This window comes from Convolutriloba macropyga, unplaced genomic scaffold (assembly GCF_964194025.1).
Source record: "Convolutriloba macropyga unplaced genomic scaffold, txConMacr16.3 SCAFFOLD_2472, whole genome shotgun sequence".
Taxonomy (NCBI): Eukaryota; Metazoa; Xenacoelomorpha; order Acoela; family Convolutidae; genus Convolutriloba; species Convolutriloba macropyga.
In genome coordinates, this window is record NW_027453621.1 from 3455 (window position 1) to 31259 (window position 27805).

At 34.9% G+C, this 27805-nt stretch overlaps 1 protein-coding gene across 1 annotated transcript; it reads right to left on the bottom strand.

Moving 5' to 3' along the window:
- LOC142358420 (uncharacterized) lies at positions 1–27805 on the bottom strand (the record flags this gene model as incomplete). The annotated part of the gene is made up of 8 exons (XM_075409822.1): positions 1–205; positions 780–923; positions 3869–4077; positions 10680–10894; positions 15545–15765; positions 18304–18462; positions 18819–19057; positions 27598–27805. Coding segments are annotated over 8 exons (1600 nt in total), but the record flags the coding sequence as incomplete, so codon positions are not given.

The window sequence follows — 27805 nt, forward strand, 5'->3', positions numbered from 1 at the left end:
CTCATGGCCTCTGAGTGGAAATGAATCGTTAGCTAAGGGTTCACAGATGCAAAAGAAGTTTCCTTTTGTGAATGTCAAACTGTCGCATCTTCTCTCTTTGCTTATTGGCGACAGAAGACCCTTTTCGCTAGATAATATTTCATAGTCGGGGCTACTTGTTGTATATTTGGCCAGCAGGTAATGGACATCTCTCATGGTGACCAATCTGTTCATGAAACACAACAATTGGGCGAGATGTGTGCATGAAATTACAACTCACTCGGATAATAATGTTCGAATAATGAGGGTATGTTCGAATTTTAGAGGGGATCGAACATCCCCTCTAAAATTCTTCACATGGGAAGGTTAATTTGCATAGAGTTGGTGAGGTTATGTAAGACATGGGGTAAACTATCCAGAGGAGGAAAAATAATGTAGAAGGAAATAAACCACGCAAAAAGTGGACTGTCAAGAGCGGTAAAAAAAAAGATGGATATTAGGGGTAATTTCTCTTGAAGGGGGCGGGGGGGGTAATTTAGCTGTTTTGCCACACTTTGCCAATTAAATTTTTAACAGGTGTGTCTGTGTGCGTGCTTGTGCGTGCGTTAGGTTTTTGTGTGATGCGTGTATATATGCGTGTGATATGCGTGATATGTATGTGTGGTGGGGGTTTAGCTGTAATTGTGTGTTTGGGGGGGGGGGGGGTGTAGTTATGTGGGTGTTTAGGTGTGTAGGTGTGTGTATGGAAGTAAGCATGAGTTGAATTTTTGTGTGTTGTGTGTTTATAGATGGACTCTTGCCTGTTTTGGTTGATCTTTAGAGCGGTGAGTTCTGACTGAGTGTAGAATCTGAGTGGGTTTTGGGGCAGGATAATAAATAAGAAAGGGTGCATAACGTCTGTCTGGCCCTCTGGAAAATACTTCTGCATGTAGTGAATGTCGAACCTGAACAGTATCCAACTATGTTGTATATAGTGTGAAAATGTTGTATATAGTCACAGAAATTTATTTTCCGAAAAAAAACGAATTTATGCATATATGTAACATTTGTAATCAAAATCAAAAATGATAAGACGTTCAGGAATCAGTGGCACAGTGGACTAAGGGAAAACGAACAAACAGTAGAGCTGGGATCGAGACTCAGAGAACGCGAAAAAAAGTTGGAAAATGCACTTAACTTTTTTAATCATCAGCAAATTTCATCGAGGTTCTTACAGTGCTTCACATTTCAGCATTTGTAATTTGACCAATATTTTTCGTTTAATTGATGAATTCGACGCTGAGACCGATCCATAATTATTGTCTTTTGTCAACCGAGGCAGCTTTTAAATTCCGGTTAGAGAATTTTTTGAAAATTATCTACGAAATGAGGTGAACTCTCAAAAAAATCAGCTCAAAAACATTACATAATAAGGATGCATCCTTATAATATAATGTTTTTGAGCTGACTCTTATAAAGTATCTGGGCATTCCAGCGGATTGTTATGTAAAGATTTTGAGCTGCACATTTTGAAAAAATTGAAGCATTCTCCACATTCAGCAGATTCAACACGTTACTGAACTTTCAGCGCATTCAGCGCATTTCTCACAAAACAATGCGCTGAAACGATGCCGACATCTCGATCCGGTATCTGAAGCGAAAGGCTCTCAAAACCTGTCGATTTTAACCTTAAGAACACAACCGACTAAACGTCAGAAGAATTGCTCTCGAACGACTAATGGGAGCTCTAATCAATTGCAGCCTGCGTCAGTCCGCGGGGGGGGGGGAGTGAGTCTAAATGGGACTAAAAAATTCAACAGTGGGCTTCAAATAACCAGATTAGAGGATAACATATACCACTATTAAGGTTTAAAGTGAAAAATGGCACCAGTTTCAGCGCACTCCTCATTTGATTTTAAGTATTCAATTACCCCCAATTGAGTTCAAAAAAAGACGCACACGTTTACAATAGCTGTTATGAACTTCGTTCAAGAGCAATTAAAAACCGTCTGTATGTCTGTTTTCCGGTACACTTAAAATACAAGGGCCTGACCCTCTTATCTTTAGTTTCTTCGGTTTTTTGCGTCCCTAAAGTAGGATATGGATAAAATTGCCGGTTTGAAATTGATGAAAATCTTGGTTTATTCAGTTTTAAACGGAGGAAACTTTCGTTTTTTTGCTGCATCAGGCCACCATAAAAATCTCTGAGATCAAATTAATAACCTGACTCTCTATCAACGTTCTGCATGCAGAAGGAATGAAGAATTTTAAAGAAAACTTTAAATGCGATTAATAGTTTTTTGAGCTAGCCAAGGGAGAGAAAACATTTATTTTTCTCTATCTTCGAGAAATCATTTATTTTTCTCTATCTTTGAAAAAAAGAAGATATTGGGTACAGTCTTGTCTAATGAGTCATGGCATCAAGCTTGTTTGCCTATCAGTAAGACTCGAGTTGGAGTCAGACGAGCGTCTGACCAGATAAAAGCAGCCCCTATTGGTTCGGTATCGCAGTCTGCTACATTGGTCGAACTTACAACTGGCCAAAGTGCGACAGCAGACTACTCCTAAATCAAATTGATTGATGAACTAAATGGTATGTCGATATTGCAGCTTACTCAAAGCAAAATACAGGAAGTCCTCCATGAAGTCGCTCTCAGTAAATTAATTGAAAACCAAATATCCGATAAGGGAAAAACAAGCTTATCGACACTCTCTCCGCCTCAATCAGGAGCCTGGTTTTACAAAAGTGTTTCTATTGTAAAATAGGATCATTGGACACACTCGTTAATCATGCTGTTACATGCCATGGCCAGGGGATTTGATCTTGCGGCACGACCAGCTATGGGACAAAATTTTGACCATTCGCAGCGCTGCCAAAATTTCGCCAATTTGCGAGCAGAAAAAACTGATACCAGAAACAAATTCTCGGCCGGGAGGTGTGTGTTTACGTTGTCGGTCTCTGGACAGCCAGCAGCTCTGGATGTTACCATTACCTCCCCGCTGCAACCAAGCATTGTTTCAAATGCGGCGAGGACGTCTGGTTTTGCCTCAAGAGCTGCTGGACAAAAGATATTTGAGCAATATTCGCTACAAAGTGCCAACACTGTGCCAACAAGTGCCAACACTGTGCCAACACGGTGTCAGCATTATTGCGTTACCAACAATGTGCCAATAGGTGTTGGCGTTCATTTCATTCTCAGGGCTATTGAATCTTTTAGTGATTTCTCTAAATTAGTGAGAAAGACATTAAAGCAAATAGCTCTTTGCACTGACAACAGAAGTTTGCGCCCAGTTGGTTTGTCAGTTGCTTTCAGCAGGCTCGCTCAATTGGTTGCACTCTCACTAATGCGAGGAAACGCTATAATGATGATAGCAAGAAGTGCAGACCTGTGAGTCAATAGCAAGAGCTGGGTACGAGATGCCAAAGGCGACAGAAGCTACCTTGATGTTTACCGCCCAGCGAGAGGGGGTAGCGCCCAAATTTAATAATAGCTCGCCCAAAAAGTGGGGAGTTATATAGAAACTGAATAGATTGAGGTCAGGATCATTTCAGGCGATTTTCCAGACAGACAGCCATGCGCTCAAAATTGTCACTGCTAAGACCGACAGAAGTTGTCTCAAAGATGTAAGTTTGAATATCCTGCAAAAACGGCTATCATGCCGAACCTTCTAAAACCGAACATACCAAATCTCTAGCGTCCAAAAACGATGATAGCGAATAAACCGAACGTACAGAAGCTTTCTTACCTTTAAAACCGAATAGACTGAAGATGTCTTACAATGTTTTTGTTGTTTTTGTTCGCCCCTCTCAACTAGGGATGCCTTTGAGGTGTGCTTTTATCGGGTTTTCGTATTTCTCGCCTCTGATTTTTGAAAAAGTTCTGCTTTCTGATAGTTTTGGCGCTCTGACCTGTTTCCGTGGTCTGCTACAAGAATGGTGATGACGTCAGGCTGTTTGGCGATCTTCCTGAGGTACTGTTCCAAGTGTGAGTCAATGTGTTTGACATTTGTTCCTCCCATGTTGTGGTTCATGTTGGACTCAGTTGACATGAAGAAGGGATAGCCGTGCCTCAACCAGTTAGTCTGTATGTTGTGCATGTTGTCGAGTTGTTGAATGAACTGGATGAAGATAGAATGAAGATAGAATGAAATTGAGCAAAAAATTTTCTGCAACCCGTTTTGTGAATTGGCTTAATTGACACAAATAATGACTTCTGTAATCGTAGTTTAATTCACTACAATAGGGGAATACTTTATATTTATCATCGGTTTTATTTCCTATGTTCTGTGTAACGCAAGAGCTGAGCTTTTTAAACAGTTTTAAACATAAGATCTTCATGCTTTCCGGATCTATCGATAGGCAAAACAGAACAATGTGATTGCCGTGAGAAGACTGACAGAACAATATTCACCGCCTTCACCGCATTTCTTACATTAATTTGCCACAAAAGTCGATGCGGTGAATTTATGTAAGAAATGCGGTGAACTTTGCGGTGAATTTCTGTAAGAAATGCGGTGAAAGACGCACCGCATTCACCGCAATAACCACATTTTTTAAAAAAAAATTACCGCATTCACTGCATTTCTCACAAAAATTTACCCAAAAACCTCGACCCGGGATGTTACAATATTGCGTAGGCCGATTGATATATATATATATATATATATATATATATATATATATATTATATATATATATATATATATATATATATATATATATATGTATATTGAGAAACTAATAAAACAGATAAGCAAATTATGGCACAAAAAAAAATTCAATCAAGTTTGATAAATGTGATTTGAAAACCTGGTCCGAGGCGTCAGTGCTATGAAACACAAAAATCTGTAAGACAAGCGATGATTGAGTTGAATTTATGTAAGATAAATTCTAACTGCACTGAAAAAAAGCCTTTTTCAGTGTTGATCTTACGTAATTTGAATTTTATTTTATAGTTAATCATACATAAATTCAATGCTTTGTTTTAGTGTTGATTATACATAATTGACAGTTTATGTTTGTGCGATGATCTTTCATAAGTTCAACACTGAAATTTAAACTTTTTCGTACATAATTCAGCGTTTAATTTTTTGTTCGAGACAGCAGCTGCCAAGTAAGCTTGAAAGTTTAAATTAGCGTTGTTCTTATATTATCCAACCATGATTCTAATACCCCCTAATATTATCCGGCATTCTTAGTTCTATTTTTCCTAATACATTTCACATAGTGCTAATATAACCTCAAAAAATTCGAAACTGCATGATTATACTTCAAGTAAACAAATATTTCTTCAAAAACAGATTCATTCAAAATCGTCTAACGAATAAAAGAAAAGACAAATTGTTCTCAGACAAATTATCTAAGGTAATTAGATAACTGTTCCGACCCCTCTTGAGAGGGGGAGGAACTAAATACTCAAATAGCTTTTTTTGTTCAGTCAATTTTGACCGATTGATATCTTCATCGTAGAGAGCTGTGGGTGGTATCATTACAAACCCTGTCCAGCGTAGAATATGGAAATACAAAGATTTTTTGGATTTCGTTTTCTAGAGCAAGTTATCGTGGTTTAAATTTTTGTGAAAATTAGACCGATTTGCTTTATTTTTGTTCTTGTTTTCCGGAATTTTGCCTAAAGTTTCGTCAATTTTGCTAAAATATGTAAAAATTGTTAACAACAGTATTCGGTATTCTTATTATTGATAAATTGATTGATATCAGTCTGGAATCAAAATTTTTGTCGTTTTTTGCTAACTTTGCTCTATGATTATCAAAAACGCAGCAAATTTTTCTTAATCTTTTAACTGACAAATTATCTATATCTATAAAAATAGAAACATTTGACTGTTTTATTGGAAAAGAAGCAACAGCAACGCTGGTTTTGGTCCAGTCTTGGACTGTTACAATCCAAAAAAAAACGGATTGATATCACTCGGTCTCCTTAATTCGATCTTTTTTATGTTTAATCAAGGAAAAAAAACTATTCAAACCAAAGATCACTGTTGATAAGTCCAAATGATTTCATAAGCAGTTCTATATAAATGAATCAAGATTCTTTACTCAGATGGCTCAAATTATGGCCGTTTTGACTTTTAAAGATGTATGATTTTTAAATAAACAATGGCTTATTGAACTTTGCCAATTTTTTATCTTAATTTGGTCAATTTGTAGCATAGTGTCAGCAAACAAAGAATGCTTCTTCCTCTTCTTTTTTCTACTGAATTTGAACTTAGTCATTTTAACTCAGTAGGGAAAAGACGTTTTTGTAATGGCCTTCTGGATTTGATAATATTAGACTTCACTCTTTTTAGGCATTGGCAGATTTTTCACGCTTTTATTCGTTTTGTCCCATTTTCACAATTTGAACAGTGCACATATTACACTATTGAAGGTCAAAAAAGGCACAGTTGAACATATAAAAGTCTTTAAAACCACAGATTATGGTTTGAACGGCTTTCACACACCTTTCTCGATAAAATCAATTTAAATTTTCATTTTCATTTGTCTTTTCACTGTCGTCTTTACTTTGTCTCTTTAGTCGTATGAAACTTCCTGGATAATGAAAGTTCTCATCGGCTCCTTAAGGATGAAAAAGTTAGTTTCTATTCTGATTTGAGTTGATAGCTGATGGCTTTCATGACTTTGAAAACTATTGTTTTCAAAAATTAAAAAAAAATTAATTTTTAAATTTGCATTTTTGTTCTCTTTTGTCTATTTGCTAACTACCCCCGTTATCTACAAGTCACCTATGATAATAATGTCGTCAGAAGATAGTACAATTCTACAAAACATAATGTGTTTGAAGAATTGGTGATGAAAACACTGGCTTCGAATTGGGTTTTTCGCCAAACAAAAGTAAAGTAATGTTTGAAGTAAGACATAATGCGAAAAAACTACAGGTCTATTTGGACAATTAAACGAACCTATTCAATTATTTCATTTTGTAGCCAATAACTTTCTTGACTTTTAAAGTAGTTGTCTTCGGAAAATACAAAAGAATTACTTAATTGTGCCCCTTTTTCTCTCTTTTTTGTGTCTTCTTGTTACCTATTCGCATTATTGAAAGGTCGTTTAACACATTTTTGGCGTTCGAGGAAGGCTCAATGAAACATATATTGAGCGGCAAAATATGGCTTTACGGCTTCGACAGACTTTTCTTGCAAATTTTAATTGAATTTTTGTTTGTTGTCTCTTTTTGTTGTTCTTTTTGTATCCGCAAAAAAAAATTGAACAATGACAGGTCTTAATACCCTCCTATAGAGGTGCATGTGATCATAAACATGTTGGATGTCTTCAATTGCTATCCAATGGTATTAATAATATAATGGTTTTCATTGAAAATAGTTGTTTATGAAAATATAAGCCAATTTTTTTTGCTGTCTTTTGTTCTTTTTTATGTTTTTGTTACCGCACCTTATTATAGATTGGTCCCAACTTATTTCTAGTGAAGCACAAACTATTTTCGTTGGCTTCAGTTTTATCTGACGCTTTTTGACGTTGTTAATAAGTTTTTTTTTAACTTAATATAAAGTTTTGGATGTAATTAATGTGTGTTGTTATTGATTTTTTGATTTTCTTGTTCGTCTTGAATTGCCTTCCTAATTACGGCTGATCTCATCAATCTATTGCTGCATTTTTTACTCCACTGAGTTATTTGCATTGGAGGCGATCTTTTTGCTTATACACCGTTTTTTTGTAAACTACTTGAATTTTTGGGGGTTTTCTATCTGTTCCTCATTTGATAGACTTTTTTTGCCAAAATTGTGGTTGAGCAGGGTCGGAACTTTCAGTGCAAACTCACATTACTGAGCCTCGTTGTTAATAAGTATATTTATTCTAGGAGAAATTTTAATGCGCAGAAAACTTTATTAGAAGCAATATAGCATGGAATGCAACCAATATAGCAAATGCCCTTCCAATTTTCTGATTGTAAAGATATTTATTTTAATGTAATGCGACCCACCTGAAAACGAATTTATTATTAAATACGTAAATCTTAAAAAGAAGCAGCTCATAGATTGGATCAGGAAGTTGGTTAAATTCGTGATTTGTCCTCTAATCTTGTTTTTTTTTGCGTTCGGACCTTCTGTCTCAGCATGTTTTCATTGCGTGTCTTTTTTGCTGTCTGGAATGATTCTGTCACTGATTTTTATGTCTGTCATTTTTAAAAAATCAGGGACTCTAATCAGCAATCGAATCAGCACCCTCTATACGTAACCTGCTGATATGGTTATCTCAAAGGAATTTGTTTTTCAAAACTAATTCATCGCTTTTTATTTTACAAAAAATTGATATAGAATAAAGTAAATGGGTCAGATAGTGTTGAAAAAGATTCTAAGAGCGGCAAAAGTCCTGATAATTATCCGAAATTGGCCAGTTTAATCAAAAACTCCTTTACTTGCTATATATATATATACATATATATATATATATATATATATATATATATATATATATATATATATATAATCTTGTTCAATTCGCAAACTGATTATAGTTTTGCAAAACGATTTCAAAAGAATTAATTTGAGAAGATTTTTCTTCGTTTTTTGTTTATTTTTTGCAAGCAACGCATTGAATAGAAGCAAAAAAAAGTTTTATCATGGTTAACATCATACTAACAGATCAGATGCAGTCGAAGAAGAGAGAACAAAAATAAGGTACTCTATTTTTCAGTTATTTAAGCTATTTTTTGCAACAAAACAATTGAATTTTGGTGGAGTTCTAAAATATAAAAATCTATTGGCGTTTTGCAAGAAAAGTTTTGAGGGATAGTTGAAGCTAAAATCACGCTATGCAAATCCAGTGAACTTATTTTTGTTTGTGTAACTACTGGAATGCAATTATAGGTTTTAATCAACGGGCAGATTTTTTTTCTTATGCTCTGCAAATAAAACTATTCAAGTGTAATTTGGCAACAATTTGCTGATTTTTGCATTAGTATGCATTTTGTATTAGAGTGATGCTATTCTATGAACCGGATAGTGAAGACTCGTGCAATGAGAAAAAACTTTTAGGGAGACACAACGCTTAGCAGAGGCCCTCGCTGGAGCATGTAAATTTAAATCAGACTCTTGTGGTAAACTCTGGTTAAACTAAATAAACACTAATTAAACGCTAGATAAACTCTTAATTCTGACAAGATCGAACTGACAAGATCTTTGCATGTTGCATGTTTGCAACAAGAAAGCTCTTCCATTAAAAATCCATCACAAATCGCGAGGATGTTAAAAACCATTTTGTCTTTTTTTTGTCATTGGGTTCGGGCAAAAAAGACTAATTTTTACGACTCGAAGAGGAGTATTGAGATTCTACAGGTTTTTTTTAGCAGAAAGCAAATTTGTTCATGACTTGAATTTTGAATTCTTTGTATTCGTGCCTTAACCTCCGTTTTTGATTGTTGACTTCTGTTTTGGAACATTGGAGTTTAAAAATGGCCCAGTTTGTTATGTATAGCTAATGGTAACAGTCTGTAATTCAAGGCGAAGAGGTCAATTTGAGAAAAGTTGATCCCATTTAACTACCTACGCCCCCCAACCCCCCCCCCCACGTTCCTACCCCCGCCCCAACGTACCTAACCTAACCACCCTCCCTCCCCCAACCCCCTCGTACCTACCTACCCCCCCCCCCCAACGTACCTACCTCCCACCCCACCTATCTACACACACCACCACCACCTACATGCCCCCACCTACCAACCCCCAACCCGCACCTACCCACACCCCTGAACTGAAAAAATGTTAACGCTTTTTATTTTATAATGGTCTACTATTTTTGTTATTTCTAGTGTTTTGTTTTCGAAGTTAGGGTAAAGATTATTTTGCACGACGATTCGAGTCGTTTCCGGTATTCTACCGGCTATGTTTTTTTTAACAGAAAGCAAGTTTCTTCATGACTTGAATTTTGACTTCTTTCTGATCGAGCATTTACCTCCGTTTTTGATTGTTGACCTGTTTTCGAACATTGGACTTTAACAGTAGCTTCGTTTGTAATGCATAGTTATTAGGAACTGCTGGTAATGTTCAAGGTGAAGAAGTCATTTTGAGATTTTTTGTTCCTATATAAGTCACCCCTAATTATCTAAACTACACCGCACAACCCCCCCACCACCTACCTACCCCAACCCCCCCCCCCCCCCCAACTACCCCAACACTACCCACCTCCCCAACCTATCTACCCCCCCACGTACCTAAACCCCCCCCCTCGTACCTACCTATCCCTCCCGCCCGCAACGTACCTACCCCCCACCCCACCTATCTATACCCCCACCACCACCTACCTGCCCCCACCTAGAAATCCCCCCCCCACCAGCACCTACCCACACCCCTGAACTGAAAAAATTTTAACGCTTTTTATGTTATTTTGGTCTATTATTTTTGTTATTTCTATTGTTTTTTTTCGATATTCTGATTTTGTCCAAGTTAGGGTAGAGATTATTTTGCACGACGATTCGAGTCGTTTCCGGTATTCTACCGGCTATGTTTGTTTCTTTTTTTTTTGACGTAAGATGAATCAAGCTTTATTTCATTGAGTCTTTTCCGGCATATTGTTGCCAAAAGTTCTATAATCATCTTAGAGCTCATTTTATCAGTCAACCTAATAAACCTAAAAACTTTTTCTTACTTGTTTTTGACATTAAAGTTAGCCGAGTTCCATTTCATGTAAGTCTATGCTGTTCCAAAAAAGTGTGGCTATAGGCCATAAAGTGTGATATAAAATGAACCTGGTAGTCTCCATTGAAGCACACATCGGCCGGAGTGAATGAACTGAAAGAGCCAATGGCTTTTTCCAGTATCTCACAAGACGCCAGAGTGATGCCAGTCGTGTTCAATTCGCTTGCATCTAGGTGCTTCTTGAACTTCTTCAGTCGCACATTTCTTTTCTCAGTGTTGTCTTTGTCTCTCCATGGGTAGTGGAAGCACAGGTCAGATATATATCCTTGCAAAAAAACCAATAATTGAACTATAACGCATCTGGGCCGAGGATTTATAATCCATGCCTCTAATTACAGAGATTAGAGTTTAAAGAGTAATACACTCTGAACTATTTGGTGGAAATTTGAGAAATACGTTGTATATTATTCACACTCCGATCACAATTCCTATCGTTCACTCTTTGTAATGGGCGGGTATGAAAGTGGATTGATTAAATAATACACTCTTATTTATACCATTGCGATAAAAATTTACAGGAACAAACATAACCGACTAAACGTCGGAAGAATTGCTATTGAAAGACTAGTGGGAGCTCTAATCAAATGCAGCCTGCTTGAGTCGGGGGGGGGGGTGGAGGGGAGCCTAAAGGAGACTAAGAAGTTCTATAGTGGGCTTCAAATATCCATATTAGAGGTTAACATATACCACTATTAGGATTTAAAATTAAAAATGACACCAGTTTCGGCGCACTTTTCATTTGATTTTTAGTATTAAATTGCCGCCAATTGAGTTCAGCTGCTTGAAATTGTGATTGCGAGAGAATTTTAGATCACGCGAAACGCAAAAGCTCAAGGGCGCAGAAGTCACTTGAAAAGTCAAAACCGTCAAGCGAAAATTTTGCATAAAAAACGTTTACAAAGATTGCTATGAACTACGTTCACGAGCAATTAATCATATTTACCAGTAAGATCTATTCACACTGTAGTGGTTTTTATACAAAAAAACGTAACATGGTTTTTTGAGGAAACAATAATGAATTTGTACCGTTACTTTATTGCGCTTTAACCTCTCCAATTAAGATAGCCAAGTGAGCCTAGTAGATTAACAATTAAGGTGCCAAAGTCTTATGCGAAGACTAATCACTCAATTCTAAACGAGTGCTAAAACTCAACCACAAGTCTTTGATCTTTTATATTTCAAATGTATATTAAAATTTTTTGTCAGAGAATTTCAAAATAACTTTTTGTTAGTTGAACCGAAATTGCAAGGAAATTAACCATTTTTACAACGAATTTTGTGCCTGGGGGTTTTTCTCAAAAAACATCTCATTGCAGCCCAACTCTCACATCAATTGATTCACTCTAGAAAGACTTTTGAGTCACTCTCACAACAATATAGGAGAAATTTGGGGAGCGCTTTCCAACCGGGAGCAAATATCATTTTGCGCTGGAGATTGATAACCCCAGTTATTCCAGAAATATTTTTCAATAAAAAAATTTTTTTAAAAAGATTTGTTCTATTAGCACTTGTCAGAAAATTCATTGACTAATGCCTAACTAATGTCTATCGCAAAACAATTTTTTTCTATCTTATAAGTAAAATTCTGGCTCAGAAGCTTTACGCATTTACAAATATAACCGACTAACGTCGGAGCGAATTGCTCTTAACCGACCGGTGAGCACTTGGCTTCGTCAGTAGTTAGCTACGGTTTATTGAGGGTTAGCTTAAATGAGGGGTGCGAGGTGAACGCAGCGGTGGGTGAACTGAGGAAGGAGGTTGTTGTTGTTGTTGTTGTTGTGTGTGTGTGTGTGTGTGGGGGGGGGGGGGGTCAACCTCTTAGAACCGCCCTCCTCACCATAATTATGTCTCAACAGCTTTCGTGAATCGAATACTTTTAGACTACTGAGCTGAAAGGCTCGAAGAAAAATTAATGCGCGCTGCACACTACCTTTTTATCACGTTTTTGAGGACGAAAAGTCAAATGCGTCAGACTGAAAATCGGTCAAGTGAAAAATGACATAAAAAAGACCAACAGAACTAATATAATTGCTACAAACTTTGTTTGAGAGCAATTAATCAATTCTACCTTAAAAATGAGTTTTTATCGTTTAAAATCTGATTACCTCAGTGAGAAACAATTGTGTTGAAAGATTGAAACAATAGCTTTTACAAGCTACCATTTGCATCGCCTACAGAAGTTGATCGAAGACCATTGTTTAATCGTAAATTGATCTTCAACAGTATCACTTCTGCAATATAAATTATGTATTTCAATCTACTGGATAAGCAAAATTATAGTTCATGAATATGGTCTGGAAAATTTTAGCTCGTTTATTTTGCAGCACAAAGATTGTTACGGCCCCACAACATTGTTGCAGTTGTTAATGTTATGACAAAAATCTTTGTTTTTCTTTCATGAAAAAAGTTGTTTTTCGGACTTCATTACAAGCAACAAAATGAATAAACTTTCGCGCACATGAAAACGTTTTTACCAAATAGTTCAATTTCTGGCAATTTTTTTTTTAAAAATGCGTATTAAATATTTATAAGAACTTGAGAAAAAATTATCTTGTTAGATCTCACGACAATTTTTTGTGAACAAATTACTCAATTTGTTATTTTTTGTGAACAAATTGCTCAATTTGTGATATCTGTTTGGAAACATCCTGTTTTTCAGGGTCCAATTAACAACAACGGTGGACCTGTGAAAAACATAGTGCAGGGGAAAATTGATGTAAATATAAATTAGACTATATTCAAAAACCATAGCGTTGATGTTAACTAATTTTTACAAAAAAAATAATTATAGATTAAAAAGAAAGGATACCTTTGAAGATCATTTTAAGATAAAGTTTTAGTTTTTGATAAATTTCTTTGTATTCTGAAAGGTGCTTTTCAAAAACTAGTTGGTAAAAGCTACTGTTTCAGTCTCAACATAGTTTTTCTAATCCAGGTCTTATCAAATCGTTCACGATAATAATTCAATTATAAGAAACTTTTATTGCATGACAACTGAAAACTGTTTTACAACGCCTTAGTCTAGCATTAGGCAATACTTTTTCTGTTAGGTACTTATAGGACAACACATTTAAAGACCTTTTTCAGATCTTACACAGTTTTTGTATTAGAATAATTGAGGTTACGAGTCTCCCGCGCAAAAGTCATGAACTCCAGGATCAAATTTCTCACTGAATTGGTCATTTTGATGCAAGAGCGAAGGGGAATTTTGTCTAAAGGGCTGCAGTTGGATGGCTTTAGAAGAATTAAACCAAGACAAAAAAATTTTGTGAGAGTGGGTTTTAACTTAAAAAGTGAGGGAGTTGTTTTTACAGGGGTTAAAATGGCAAAAAAGTATAACTGCATTTCAAAAACATTTTACTATAAACTTTTTCTGATGCTTAGATGCTTAATTCTTTAAGAAAGATAACAAAAGAGCTATATAACACCAGAATGTTTTTTAAAATGCTAGAAAGTTATTGTGACTAAAATGAATAACTTTATCATTTTCTAGCACAAGTACAGCCACAAAAATGTTTTACAAACAAGCAAAAATCTTTACATGAAATGCATAATCGTAATATAGTAACAGAGGCCATGACGCCTGATTCCGTGAATTGTAGATTCCAATTCTTGAGGGTCGCAAGCACAGAGCAAGAACCATAATTTGGGTTTCTATGAACGGATTGAGTGATACAATGGTCAGTACCCGGCAAAAAATAACAAGACATTGCTGCACTTGTTACTTGACTATCTATGTGTGAAGCAAAATAAAAAACATAGCTGGCAGATTGCCGGAAAATAGCCGCGATAGACGCATGTGGCCTACCATGAATTGAAACAACTAGAGAAAAAAGATTGAGATCGACCACGAGCTTTTTGATAGACCACTAACCTTTTTGGGTTAGATTTGGACTGTCAATTTTATGGGACACGTTTGCTTTACAAGGAAAAATCCCTAATAGAGTTTTTCAAAATTAATATCCGATATTAAAACTCAACACTCTATTACTCAGAAGTTAGGGCATATAAGTTTGGCACTACTTAGATGCACACTATTGACCTTTAATTGATAAATCTTCATACAATTTAAATTTCCATAAGTGAGTTCAGAAGTCATTTTTTTGAGTGAGGTAAGTCACGCAATTGACCTAAAAGCAGAAATGACGTCACGAACACAAACTTTAGCTGCAAAGCATTATAAGTCACTAAAGTCATTGAAAAAGTCAATTCCAAGAAGTCAGGGTAAGATAAAACAAAAATCTGTTAGACGGTAAACAAAAATAGGAGCGCAATAATAGCCGCCTGGAATTGCTGACGCGGCTATTAAAGAATGAGATACATGGGTCAATAGTAACAATCAATAATTGTTCCAATAGCCAACATATTGATCTCTAAAGTTATCATGAACTTCACCTTGAAGTTGATGTGATCAAACAGTGAAAAATATTACAACAATTGATTCTATTTATCACTTTTTTCTATCAGTCGAATGAATTCTTATTGGGTCAAGAAAGATCACCACATGGTTTTGGACAGAAAAAACATAAATTTATGCATAAGAGTCGAGGGTTTTAGAGAGAACAAGATTATTTAGAGCGGTTGTGAAATTTTGGTCGATAGTGAATGTACGAAAATCCCATGCCACCCACATAATGAAGCAATCTTTCGTTTCGCTATTTTAGTAATTGTTCTTCTTGTTGCTAATCACAGATCCAATGTCAATAAATGTAGTCCATACGGTAATTAATTAAAAAACAGTCATATTGTCCTCGAATGGTCTCTTAGCGGGTACTATGGCTTCCATTTATGAATAATTTGACACTCAATAAACAGAAAACACACCAACTCATGCATCAAAAAGCGGGAAGAAATTCAAAACTTGGGGTCAAAATTTACTTGACAAATGGGAAATACTAAAATTTGTTCAAGTTACCCGCAGCGTATCCTTGTTTCTGTAGCTTTTGGGTGAGGAGCTTGACGTCAAAGTACCAAAACTCATCATGAATTGTACCCTTAGCTTCCGAACCCATCCAGAGGTTCTGCAAGTTCCAGTAAGTACCAGTGAAGATACTATGCAGCAGTCTGTAATCTAGAACCCTGTCGGGGTTCTCTTTGTTGAGATCGCGTAGGAAATCCATGGTTTTTGGCCAGGACCTGCACTTACAAAACGTTTTGTTATAAAATGTGTAAAATAGGTGCTGAAAGTGCTGAAATAAAAGTGATAAATGCGCTGAGTGGCGCTGAAAAAAAATTTGAGCCGAAAAATCTTACATAATTATCCGCTTAATTTGTTGACATATGCAGAAAAAACGTCAGAAATCTCTTGAAAATTCAACACAATAAGCGGATAATTATGTAAGATTTATCCGCTGAAAAAAACTTTTCTTAGCAGTTCTAAGCGCATTCTTCATACAAAATTCAGCGAAAAACTTGAACCAGGAACTACGTTATAAGGCTGTTTCAAAGTTGTGAGCAACAGAATTTGTATGTTCTGAATATTTTTAATTCAAAAAAATGACTTTCGTACCTGGTCTATTGGGTTGGTTTGCGTTTGTGTGTGTGTGTATGTGTGTGTGTGTGTGTGTGTGTGTGTATGTGTGTGTGTAGTCGTGTGTGTGTGTGTGTGTGTGTGTGTGTGTGTTTGTTTGTTTGTTTGTTTGTTTGTTTGTTTCTTTGTTTGTTGTGTGTGTGTGTGTTTGTTTGTTTCTTTGTTTGTTTGTTTGTTTATGTGTGTGTTTGTGTGTATGTATGTATATGTGTGTGTGTGTGTGTGGGGGGGGGTGGGTGTGTGTGTATTTATCTTTTTGCATTTGTTCGCACGTGCATTTTTTGAGTTTGTCCCGTGTAAATATGAAAGTTCGGGCTTGCCAGTGTTTCATTTATATCATGCGTTGAGGAAAACAGGCGCCCAGTGTTAGATATTTTTCTTTGAAAAGACTCAAAAAACAACAAATCGGGATTACTATTGACTTCCAGCACCCTATTTTTTTAGTTAGAGCAAAAATCTCTGCTTGGGTTGCTCAAAAGTGTCCTAACTTCTTCAATCTATATCTCAATAACATTCAATTATGGTGTCTTTTTCAACACTAAATGTTGTTGCATAAAAAATATTTAAATATATATAAAAAAACCGCTGTGACTTTGTCAAAATTATTTATAAATTTTTTACTTCTTATGATCAACCCGTTAACCTATATTGCTATAAAGTTGATATATTGCCGAACAGACCAATAGAATGAAACCAATTTTGCCAAAGCATTGTAAGCACAAAGCTAACCTACATTTTTTCAATTGTTTCATTCGCTAAGTTATGAAATATCAGTTTTTAGACCCCTTTTTATACTAGGGATTATTCGGCATTGCAATAAATGAAAGCTTACAGTATTCAAACTAGGCAGCAAGCTAAAATAGTGTAGGTAGAATTGTTCGAGACGAAAACTGGTAAATGAAAGGAGTTTCCCCGGAAACCATGATTGGCGAATAATTAAACACATCTTCTACAATTCATGATTTCATTTGTCTTAAAAAACCACCAGCTTTACGTTGGGTCTTTCCCACCATAAACGGGTAGAAGGTGGTTAAATATGATCAAAATTTCTCAAATTGATATCTATACCTTGGATATTACCAGTATTTCCCAAATGCTATACCTTTAATCAGCTAGTGTTGAAGTCCAGTTTTCGAAACAGGTTTGAAGTCAACAAAAAAAAACGGAGCTAATTGCTCGAATAGAAAGAAGTTAAAATTCAGACATGAACAAATTTGCGTCAGAGAAAAAAAATTGCAGCACAAGTCATGAAATACAATCCAAGGAAATGAATGGAAATCTCAGAACTACTGTACCTGATCAACAAATCAATTGAACTATGCCAGCCAAAAAAAGAACAAAATCAAAAGTTGATAAGCAAAATCATCAAAAAACGGAACAAAAATTTAATTATTGCTAAAAAACTTGAAGCATTTACACTGGAGGCCAAAGTTTATTCATTTACTTAAATCTATTAACCCTACAGCAAGCATTGAAAGAGATTTAATGGCCAATAAATATAAATCGAGAAATATGAAATATACTTCAAAATTCTAAATTACAAAATTTCAAGTTTCTTATTTTCGCAGTATTGTAATGTTCCCCATTGTAATAAACCCCATTTTTGTCTTAAAAACCTGTAGAATACCAATACTCATTTTCGAGTCATAAACAGCAGTAGAATACCAATACTTCTCTTCGAGTCGTAGAAAGGCGCACACGTTTACAAAAATTTCTTCTCTTCGAGAGCAATCAAAAATTTGAATAAAGTGACATGATCATAGTCCTGAATCAGTAATGATAATAAACTTGTAATAAGATTTGCCTAGTACTGATATTGACTTAGCAGTAGGCCGACCGGGCTTGCATTACTTTTCTATCGGCAATTTGTGTCTAGCATATAGTCTTTTTAGTCAAATGTGGTCCTTTCATAAGTCAAGGACTAAAGCTGGGATGGCTCCCACTGTTTAATTTTTATCCCACCAAATTGGATTAAAATTTTGCCTGGGCATAATATTTCCAGAATTAGGTCGGAAAATGAGATACTTCAATCAGTCTTGAACTTGTTAAAAGTGACATGATAAGATTATAGACGCAGTAAAAATCCTGAATTGAAATATCAGGATTCAAAACTATTGCTCTGACGCTGTACTCCGGGTACTTACTGATAAGCTGCAGTGCGCGACAATGAATCCATGAAAATTACGCTGAAACTGGGCAGGGCTCTCTGTTTTCCGCCTGTTCTCTCTGTATTGGGACCTTTTTGACGGGGTTTATGAATAAACTGAATTAGCTGCTGTCCAGTGTAGTTTTCAGTTGTTGATCTGAAATTATGGAATTATGACGACGTGGCAATTGCCCATATATAGTTCAACCATTGTTTTTTAACATTTCCATCATGAAAATTTGGTAAACTAAATGGATTATTCTACTTGTTTTACCATATGGTTTTCACTTTTTAGGCACTCAAGAAACGGTTTATTCTACCCTTTGAATGCAGTTTTTATGTTATTTTGTTTATCGAGGTCAAAAGTTTAACACAACAAAACTTCGTTGTTGTGTTTTCAGACGTATAGTATGTATTAACTAGGTGTAATTGGTGTTAAACTTTTCCTAATTAGAGAACTGTAAATAGACAAAAATAATCCACAGGTTCCGGCTATCCAAAAATTGCATCTACCTGGATACATTTCTTTGCAGTGTGCATCTGATAAACACAAAGTCATGCTTCCTCTTTTGGTACAATGAAACCAGAATGATATTAAGGAATTCGGGGAGAACTTTTATAAACTCAGGATTCCCGGATATATCGCTCATCAACCCATATTCTGACGTCACACATACTCTCGCTGCGTGTGAACAATCGTATCTGACGTCATCGGAGGCATAAAAAGTAACGCCGTCCGGGTCAACTGGGGTCTAAATACAACACGACAGTTTTCCCATTTCAGAGCCCCACATAACTATAGCCCCACAAAGAGAACCATAAGTTTATAATTGAAACAAGGAGGCTCGTTAATGTGCTTTCGCGCATGATGTTACGACCCGCGCTCATCTACATTTTTGATTTAACTGTCTTTTGACTTAAACTTTTGACAAAGAGATAATCAAAAATAGATGTTTGAGTTTAAAAAAATCGTTACACAACCAAACTAATAATCGAATTAAAACATAACCGACTAAACGTCGGAAGAATTGCTCTTGAACGACTAGTGGGAGCTCTAATCAATTAAAGCCTGCTTCAGTCGGGGGGGGGGGGGGTAGCCTAAATGGGACTAAGAAGTTCTATAGTGGGCTTCAAATAACCACATTAGAGGTTAACATATACCACTATAAAGATTTAAAGTAAAAAATGACACCAGTTTCGGCGCACTTTTTAGTTGACTTTTAGTATTAAATTGCCGCCAATTGAGTTCAGCCGCTTGAAATTTTGATTGAGAGAGAATTTTAGATCACGCGAAATGCAAAAAGTCAAGGGCGTAAAAGTCACTCGAAAAGTCAAAACCGTCAAGCGAAAATTTTGCATAAAAAAAAGACACACACGTTTACAATAATTGCTATGAACTGCGTTCAAGAGCAATTAATAATGCCATGCCACATTACAACACGATCTGCCATTAAAAAGACTACAAGAAAAACAACAACAAAAAAAGCAAAAAACAAAAATTTCACGGCAAAATCTCAATATCTATATTTAAAAGCAACTAGCAAAAACGTCAAATTACAATCAGACAGAACCCTAACTACACAAATTTACTTTTACTTTTTCGTAACTACCCAGCAGATGGATGTTATCCTTAATGAGACATAGGTAACAAGTAGACAAAAAAAGCAAGAATGAGGCGAAATTCAAAAATCAGTCAACAATTTTTAAACAAAATAATTTTAAAAGTCTTAAAAATCATTAGCTGTTGGTTAGATTAGGCCATAGGAACGGACTAAGGACACAAATTAAAATCAAGTTAAAACAGCCATTAAAATCATTAGCTGCTATCTGAATACTATGTAATTTTATTTCATTTTCTATTTAGACGAATTCAGCTAAAATTATACTGGATGAGTAAATAAGTTCAACTGCGCCGCATTTGAAAACTTTTTTTGGGAATTATTTCTACTATTCGGGAACTATTTTTACGCGATAGTGCTAAAGGAAGAGAAAAAGAAACACAAATACGCCACTCATATAATTTTTTATGAAAACGCATGTTGTCCAACAAACAAGACATCAGTAACGTCAAAATATCAGTAAACAAGTTAATTTTTAAAAACTAGGAATTGTATTGGACCTCCCAATGATGAGAATAAGTTACAAGTTGACCAAAAGAACAACAAAAACTGAAATAATTTAAAAATCCTTAAAAAAACATTAAAAATGTATAATATCAAAACTCTTCGCTCTAAACCGACTGTTTCGGGTAACTTGGTTCATGCCATCCTCAATTACAAGCTTGTGCGACCGGTCAGCATTTTACGGCTCCCTAAAGAAACATACCCAGCAGATTACCGGAAAATAGCCGCCGTTGATTCCAATAAGCAAGATTGGGATTGAAAGAATAGAAGATACTGAAAAAAAAAAGATTTTTGTACAAAAACATTTTTTAAGTCCGATTTATTTTGATGGCATTTCGGAGTTGAACATAACGCTTTTCTGTTTCTTAGAGAGAGGCTACAAGGGCTACTATCAATACCAATAAGCATTAGAGATGATAACTAAGACTTATAGGAACGACGTTCAAATAGCGGGCATCTAAAATTCAAATAGCGGGCATCTAAAATTCAAATAGAGGCTACAAGGGCTACTATCAATACCAATAAGCATTGGAGATGGTAACTAAGACTTATAGGAACGACGTTCAAATAGCGGGCATCTAAAACAAAATTGAGCGAGAAAAGTGTCGAAGCCAAAAAAAGATGAACTTTTCAGTAAAAACTTCTACTTTCAATAAATTTTCAATAGCAATGGGATTCTTCTTTTTAACAATTTGGCTCCAATAAATTGACAAACATGATCAAATACATTAAAACCATGAAACTTTTGAGAAAACACGTAGTATCAACGCTAAAAAGTTCAATAGCTTTCAACGGAAGCTAAAAAACGCAATGTTGAGCCACCATGAGACAACTAGTAACTTTTTTATCATTCATAAGTCATCAATGTGACTTTACAATAAGTTATTGACTATAGAATCAACAAATACAGGCAAAGTTCAAAAATAAAGTAGAAAAGTGCAAGAAGAAAGGGTTGAAGCGATTTAAACCATAAGCTTCTCTGAAAACTTTTTGTATGATCCATTGGACGTCTTCCATAAGGCAATGCAGCTATCAATATTGGAATAATGTGTTAAGATTCCAAAAGGGACCAAAATTACGAAATAAATATCCCAAAATTCTTCAAATAAAAATCATGAAAACTCGTGAATCGAAGTCATGACACCAGTAGTTAGAAGATAAAACCACTAACTAGATTTTTTTGCTGAAGTAGAATTAAAGGGGGTCCGTTCGCCGAAATTATTTGTTTTAAAAATTGTTTTTAAAGTTTTAACAGCCAATAAATTCAATAGCTTTCAACGGAAGTCAATAAATAGGCTAAACATAGACTAGAAGCGTGGACGCGATTTATTTGCTAACTAACAAAAAGTAAACATAGAGATACATAAAAATGACTGTTACAATTACCCAGATTTTCCTTAGAACAAGGATGGAAGTAAGACATTGAAATGACACCTTATAATAGCACACAATCAGAAAAAAAGCTTAATACAGGGCAATGTAGAAATTTTATCAGGACGTTTGTGGACATATGTTGCATGGATAATATCACGTTGTTTTTTAAGAATGCGCTACTGAAAGTTAAATCTCTTTGAAACAAAATCAGCAGCTGACCTAGCCTGTGCTAGTATTAAATTAAAAAATGGCGATTAGATAATTCATTAACTATGTTCAGTTTACGTACGAAAAAGCCACCAGTGGAAATAACTATTAATCTATTGCTAACTATGTGTCAGTTTCTTGTGAAACAAAAATGAGATTTTAATTGTAGACAACAGTGACGAAAAACGAATGGCTTGGGCACTTCAGATTATTTCTGAAAATTTTATCACCCTGTTGAGACTGTAAGACACTTCAAGTTAGTATGAAGGATAAGATAATGGAAACAAATAATATAAAAAATAACACTTTATTTATCCAAAAAACAATGTCAAGAGGTAACATTATCAATGGTAGTGTAGGGTAATATAATAATAGCTTTATAGATAAAAATACAGGTGGGTCAACAACAGAAAGAATTAATTAATCTTGTAATGCACTAGAGAAGGATCAACGAAAACGCACATCACACCAACAACTGCTTTTGCCACTTGGTACATTTTGCAAAAATCTTTAAAAAAAATTCTTTTTGATATGTTTTTTTTGCATCAAGTAGGGATTTTTTTTCATCACCAAAATTTTTGAACGTCGAGTGACATAAGGGAACAGTTGTATTAAAATATATAATTACTTGCGAAGAAGATATATGACTTTTTCTATCTAACTGAAATATTCTCTCAATCTGTCTTAACCCTATGGAATTGGTGGCCATATTTGGATACCAATTTAGGCAAACTATGCAGAGGAGTCTACATGTGGCAGCTTGACAGATATTTGGAGAAGTGCTATTGTTTTAAATAAGTGAAAATCCTTCACGTTTGGCTCCAAAATGTGTTTGAAAACTACTACCGGATTGTTAAATTTTTTTGTTCCGACCCCACTAGTGGGGGGAGGAACTATTTGCTCAATTGGGTTTTTTTGGTCAGACAATTTTGGCAGATGGATATATTCATCGTAGAGAAATGTGAATGGTATTATTAAAATGCTCATCCAGCGTAGAATTCAAAATCAAAAAGATTTTTTGAATTTCATCTTTGTCGAGGAGTTATCGAGGTTTAAAGTTTAAAGTAAACACGTGATATTTGGTTCAATTTTGTTCACTTTCACCGTAATTTTTGTTGGAATTAACATTTTTTTTCTGCGGATAAATCAATTTTGTGTTCCTAATAGACGAAAGGAGATTAAAAAAAGACTAGATCTGGTCTCATAGGGAAGTTTACTATAAAGAAAATCGAAATCCATTTGAGAGCTCTTTTTTCAAGAAATTTTTGCATTTTTTTTTGTTTTTTCAAGTCACCTAGAGATAGACAATTTCAATATCGAGGTTCCGTTAATGACAAACACCATTTATAATCGAATGAAGCCCAATAAACAAAAAACTCATTTCTAAGGAATCGCTCGTGTTTTTTTTTGGATTCGTATCTCAGTTTTCGTAATTTTAAATAAAATTTTGATTTTCTTTTTGAGGTTTTACTAAATGTTTGGAATCTTCTGGCATAAACTCGTTGACTAAAAGTGCAATAGGTTTCGTAATGAGCATTAAGTGAACCTATCAAGTGCTTTGAGTGGACAGCTAATGGCTGTTAAGATTTTGAAAAATTATTTTCGATCTTTTTTTAACTTTAACCAATCATAGAATTGAAAATAGATTTTGAAATTTTTTTTGAACATCAATCAATCTTAAACTTATTTTCGCGAACTGTATGCCAGTCTCAGTAATGACAGTACTCCTTTCCTTTCTATTTCTATAAAAATTTATCTAGTTAGCGGTTTTTTGACTTCGAAGCACAAGTTTCATAAGTTTTTAATTTTTGTATACTTGTTTTCGTAATTTTGTCTCTTTTTGAAATCTTATTACAGTTTCATAATTTTGAGAGTTCCCATTGGCATAGAGAGGACGTTCAGTGGGTCGTAGAAAAAAATTTAAGAGAAAAGTTTATGTTTTAAATATCTTCGACAATCTCTTCTCGCACTTTTCTACTGAATGTTTGGATTTTGGCCGTATTTGTTGTTGTTTTCATAGACAATGACATTTAATGTTTTATTGATGACTGTTGAATGAAAAACATCCTTGTCGTCACATCGAGGTATAATTTAGCGTATTTAATGGCTTCTGTTGAAAGCTATTGAATTTTATGGCGCTGATACCACGTGTTTTTTTCCAAATTTTTTCATTGCCATACAATTTATTGTGATGAGTTATCGATGACTTATGAATAACAAATATCATTGTTCTCCAATCCAGGCAGAACTTAGCGTGTTTAAATAATTCCGTTGAAAGCTATTGAATTTATGGGCTTTGATACTAGAGGTTTTCTCAAAAACTTAGTGGTTTTAATATATTTGTCGTTTTTCATGTCATTTTGTAACAATACAATCAATCCCATTTTCATTATAAAATCAATTGAAACTAGAAACGTTTTTACTTCGACACTTTTCTCGCTCATTTTTTTTTTGAATTTGCTGTTTTTGCCTTTTTTTAGGTAGCCGTAAAATGCTGACCGGTCTCATAAACTTGTAATTGATGATTAAATGAATGATGCCACCCAAAGCAGTCAGTTTATAGCGAATAGTCGTAAAGTTTACGATATTATACATTTTTCAAACTTGTCCGTTTTTGTTGTTCCTCTCGTCAATTTGTAATTTATTCTTGTCATTGAGAGGTCCCATCCAATTCCTTGAATCTCAAAAACTAACATGTCTACTGATAATATGTCGTAACTGATGTTTTGTTTGGTGGACAAAATGCGTTTTCTTCAAAGTTTTGTGAGTGGTGTATTTGTGTTTCTTTTTCTCTTCTTTTAACTCATTCAGATGATAACAGATCCCAATGATTTTCAATTGTGGCCCAAATGAACCTAATTATTCTTTCACTATAATTTTAACTGAATTAGTATAAATAAAAATTGAATTAAAAACACATAATATTCAGATAAAAACTTTTGATTTTAATGGCTTCGATAAATTGTGTTTTTGCAAATTGTTCATAATTTTTTTGAGATTTTATGCATCTTTAGTCAGTTTCTATGGCTTAGTCGAACCAAAACAGTTCCCATTGGTCTCATAATGACTTTTTAGTAAATTTATCAAGAATGATTTTGTTATAAGCTAAAGATTTTTTAGACTTATGCAACTATTTGGTTTAAAAAATGTCGATTGATTTTTGATTTCAACCCCATTTTTCTTTTTGTTGTCGATTTGTTACCTAGTCTCATTAATGAAAACATCCATCTGCTGTATAGTAACGAAAAACTAAATTTGTGTAAGGTTTTTATTGCATTTTGACGTTGTTACTAGATGCTTTTAAATTTAGATATTGGACTTCTGCCGTGAAATTTTTGTTCTTACTTATTTTGTTATTTGTTGTTTTTTCTCGCAGTCTTTTTGATGTTAGATCTCGTGAGTGCTGTAATGAGGCAAGGCATTATCTAATTCAATTAGTACTTAGGATTGTAACAATTTTTTTAAAACTCAAACTTCTATTTTTTTTATCTCTTCATTTGGTTGACAATTAAGTAAAAAATGTAGATGAGCTCGGGTCGGAACATCATCTGCGAACGCACATTACCGAGCCTCCTCGTTTAGGTTTACTTTCTTATTTCCCTGAGTGCTCATTACTAATTGTAGCTCAAATAGTATTTGTTCCCAAACTTCGTTAATTCATGAAATAGGGGTTAAAAGGTCTATGATAGCCGTATTTCTTAAGCAGTTTATTCACTCTTGTAGAGAGAAACAGAAGTAGAAACATGCCCTTAAAAAACATTTCAGTTAATTCAGATATTTAAATTTTTGAATTTATCACAGCAAAAACAAATCAAAATTTTTAAAAGTTTAAATTAAAAAATTTAGTAAATTAGAAGTTTAATTGTTTTTTAATAATTTTTTTTTGCATTTTTCTAAGATGGCTGAGAATTGAAAACACTTGCAAACAGAAAAAAATACTAATGATGCAACATGATTAAAACGCATTGCTTACTAGGATTTCAATAAAGCTCAAATAGCCAGAAAAACGCGTCGAAGTTTAAAAACAATGCAAACTACAATTTACCTAATATAAAAAACTAAAACTTCGGATAGCACTTAAAAACTCAAATGCAAAAAACAGCTTTTTTTGTTTAAAATCAGCAGTCCATAAATGCGGTTCTCCAGCTCGTTAATCAGATAACTTGCAGATTATTTAATGTATATTAAGTTATTCATTGATACTTGTCAGTTATCATTTCAGAACGGCCAGCAAAAAGGTAATTCAAAAACCTTAAAATTAGCTGCTGTAAAAACTGATTTTTTCCTAATGAAGGTTCTGAAAGTGATTAGACAGCCTATAATTTGAACGAGCACCAGATAACTATTTGAAAGGGAAATCTGGAAACTTTTCCTTCTTGTACCCCGTTCGCTTTCTCTTTCAGCTCAACCAAAACAGCGAATGCAATTAATCATATATAGAATCTAAATAAACTGACTAAAAAGGAAAATAATTTTAAAATTCAGAACCCTAACACGGCATCGAACATAATCAAAACTGGAGTATTAACATTTACGGCAGTAATTTCAATCCATGTAAGAACTACGGAGGGCACTGACTTGTAGTCCTCAAGTAACGAAGACTAAAAGGTGACCATATAACGATGAATCAACAATAATAATTATTATTATTATTCAGAGCTTCTGGCTAAGTCACACCGCGAAGATAGCACTGCTGCGACGCATAGCAATGCTTTAGCACAACCTCTCAATCATCAGAAGAAGTATGTCAATCAATAGCCAGCTTCCTCACGATTAGAGATTTCTGTGCTCTTATAATGAGCCGATAAAACGATTTGTTTGCGCAAACAAAACAACGTAAAAGTTTTTTTAATCCTTCAGTCTTTTCAACTACTATTAGATGGTGTGATTTTTCAATTTCAAAAATGCCAATGCAGTAATACCTTAGCTTGTCAAATCCAACAAGTACTTAGTAAACGTCAGTCAAGATGGTCAAAACTTTTCAGCTATGCAAAAAATAAATGAACTAGATTCATTTCCGGAGTTGTCTGTTCACACAGCGGTTGTTGAAGGTGGCGGTTGTTTGCTTATGACCTAGTTGAATGCTCCAACCAAAAGTTATATCGATATCCAAAAGATTCAAAATCGGCAGTGTCTAGGCATTTATTCAACATTAATTACGCCTACAATTGGGTAGGTTGAGCATTATTGGTGGTTCGTTCAGTGGGTTGAGCTTCAAAAAGGATTATCAAAAACTGAGTAAAAATCCTTTGCGAATCGGGACCTGATTGCCATTTATTCAATTTTCCCCATGCAGTACGCTCTAAATCAACAGATGATGCTTCCGCTTTCAGCTCGACTGACTCAAAAACAATTGCTGATTTTTTTTTCATTTAACAACTATTTGAATGCCAGTTCGCCTGATCAGTTGGTTGGTTAATGGGAAAACTATGCCGACTTTCACGCCGGCTCTTCGCGCCCTGTCGTTTAATTTAATTCCCAATATTGGCCGAGCACTGTCTTTTCATACCCAATATCCGTCAACCACGGTCTTTTCATAAGTTATCATTTTAACTAAGGACTGAACCCATATTTCATGAACATTTAACCTGTTTACAGAAATTATGTCTCTCATAGCGGCTGCACTCGTTTTGTTCAAGTTCCAATTTTTTCTTCCAATAAGCACAAGCAATTTTAGGCTCAATAGTTGACCGTTGACAGGCTGCCGTTGGGTCCATAACACTGAAGGGACTCTCCGGAGGGTGAAAGGTGTATGAGTCGTACTCTAATTGGCAATCCACTAAAGATACTTCGCTC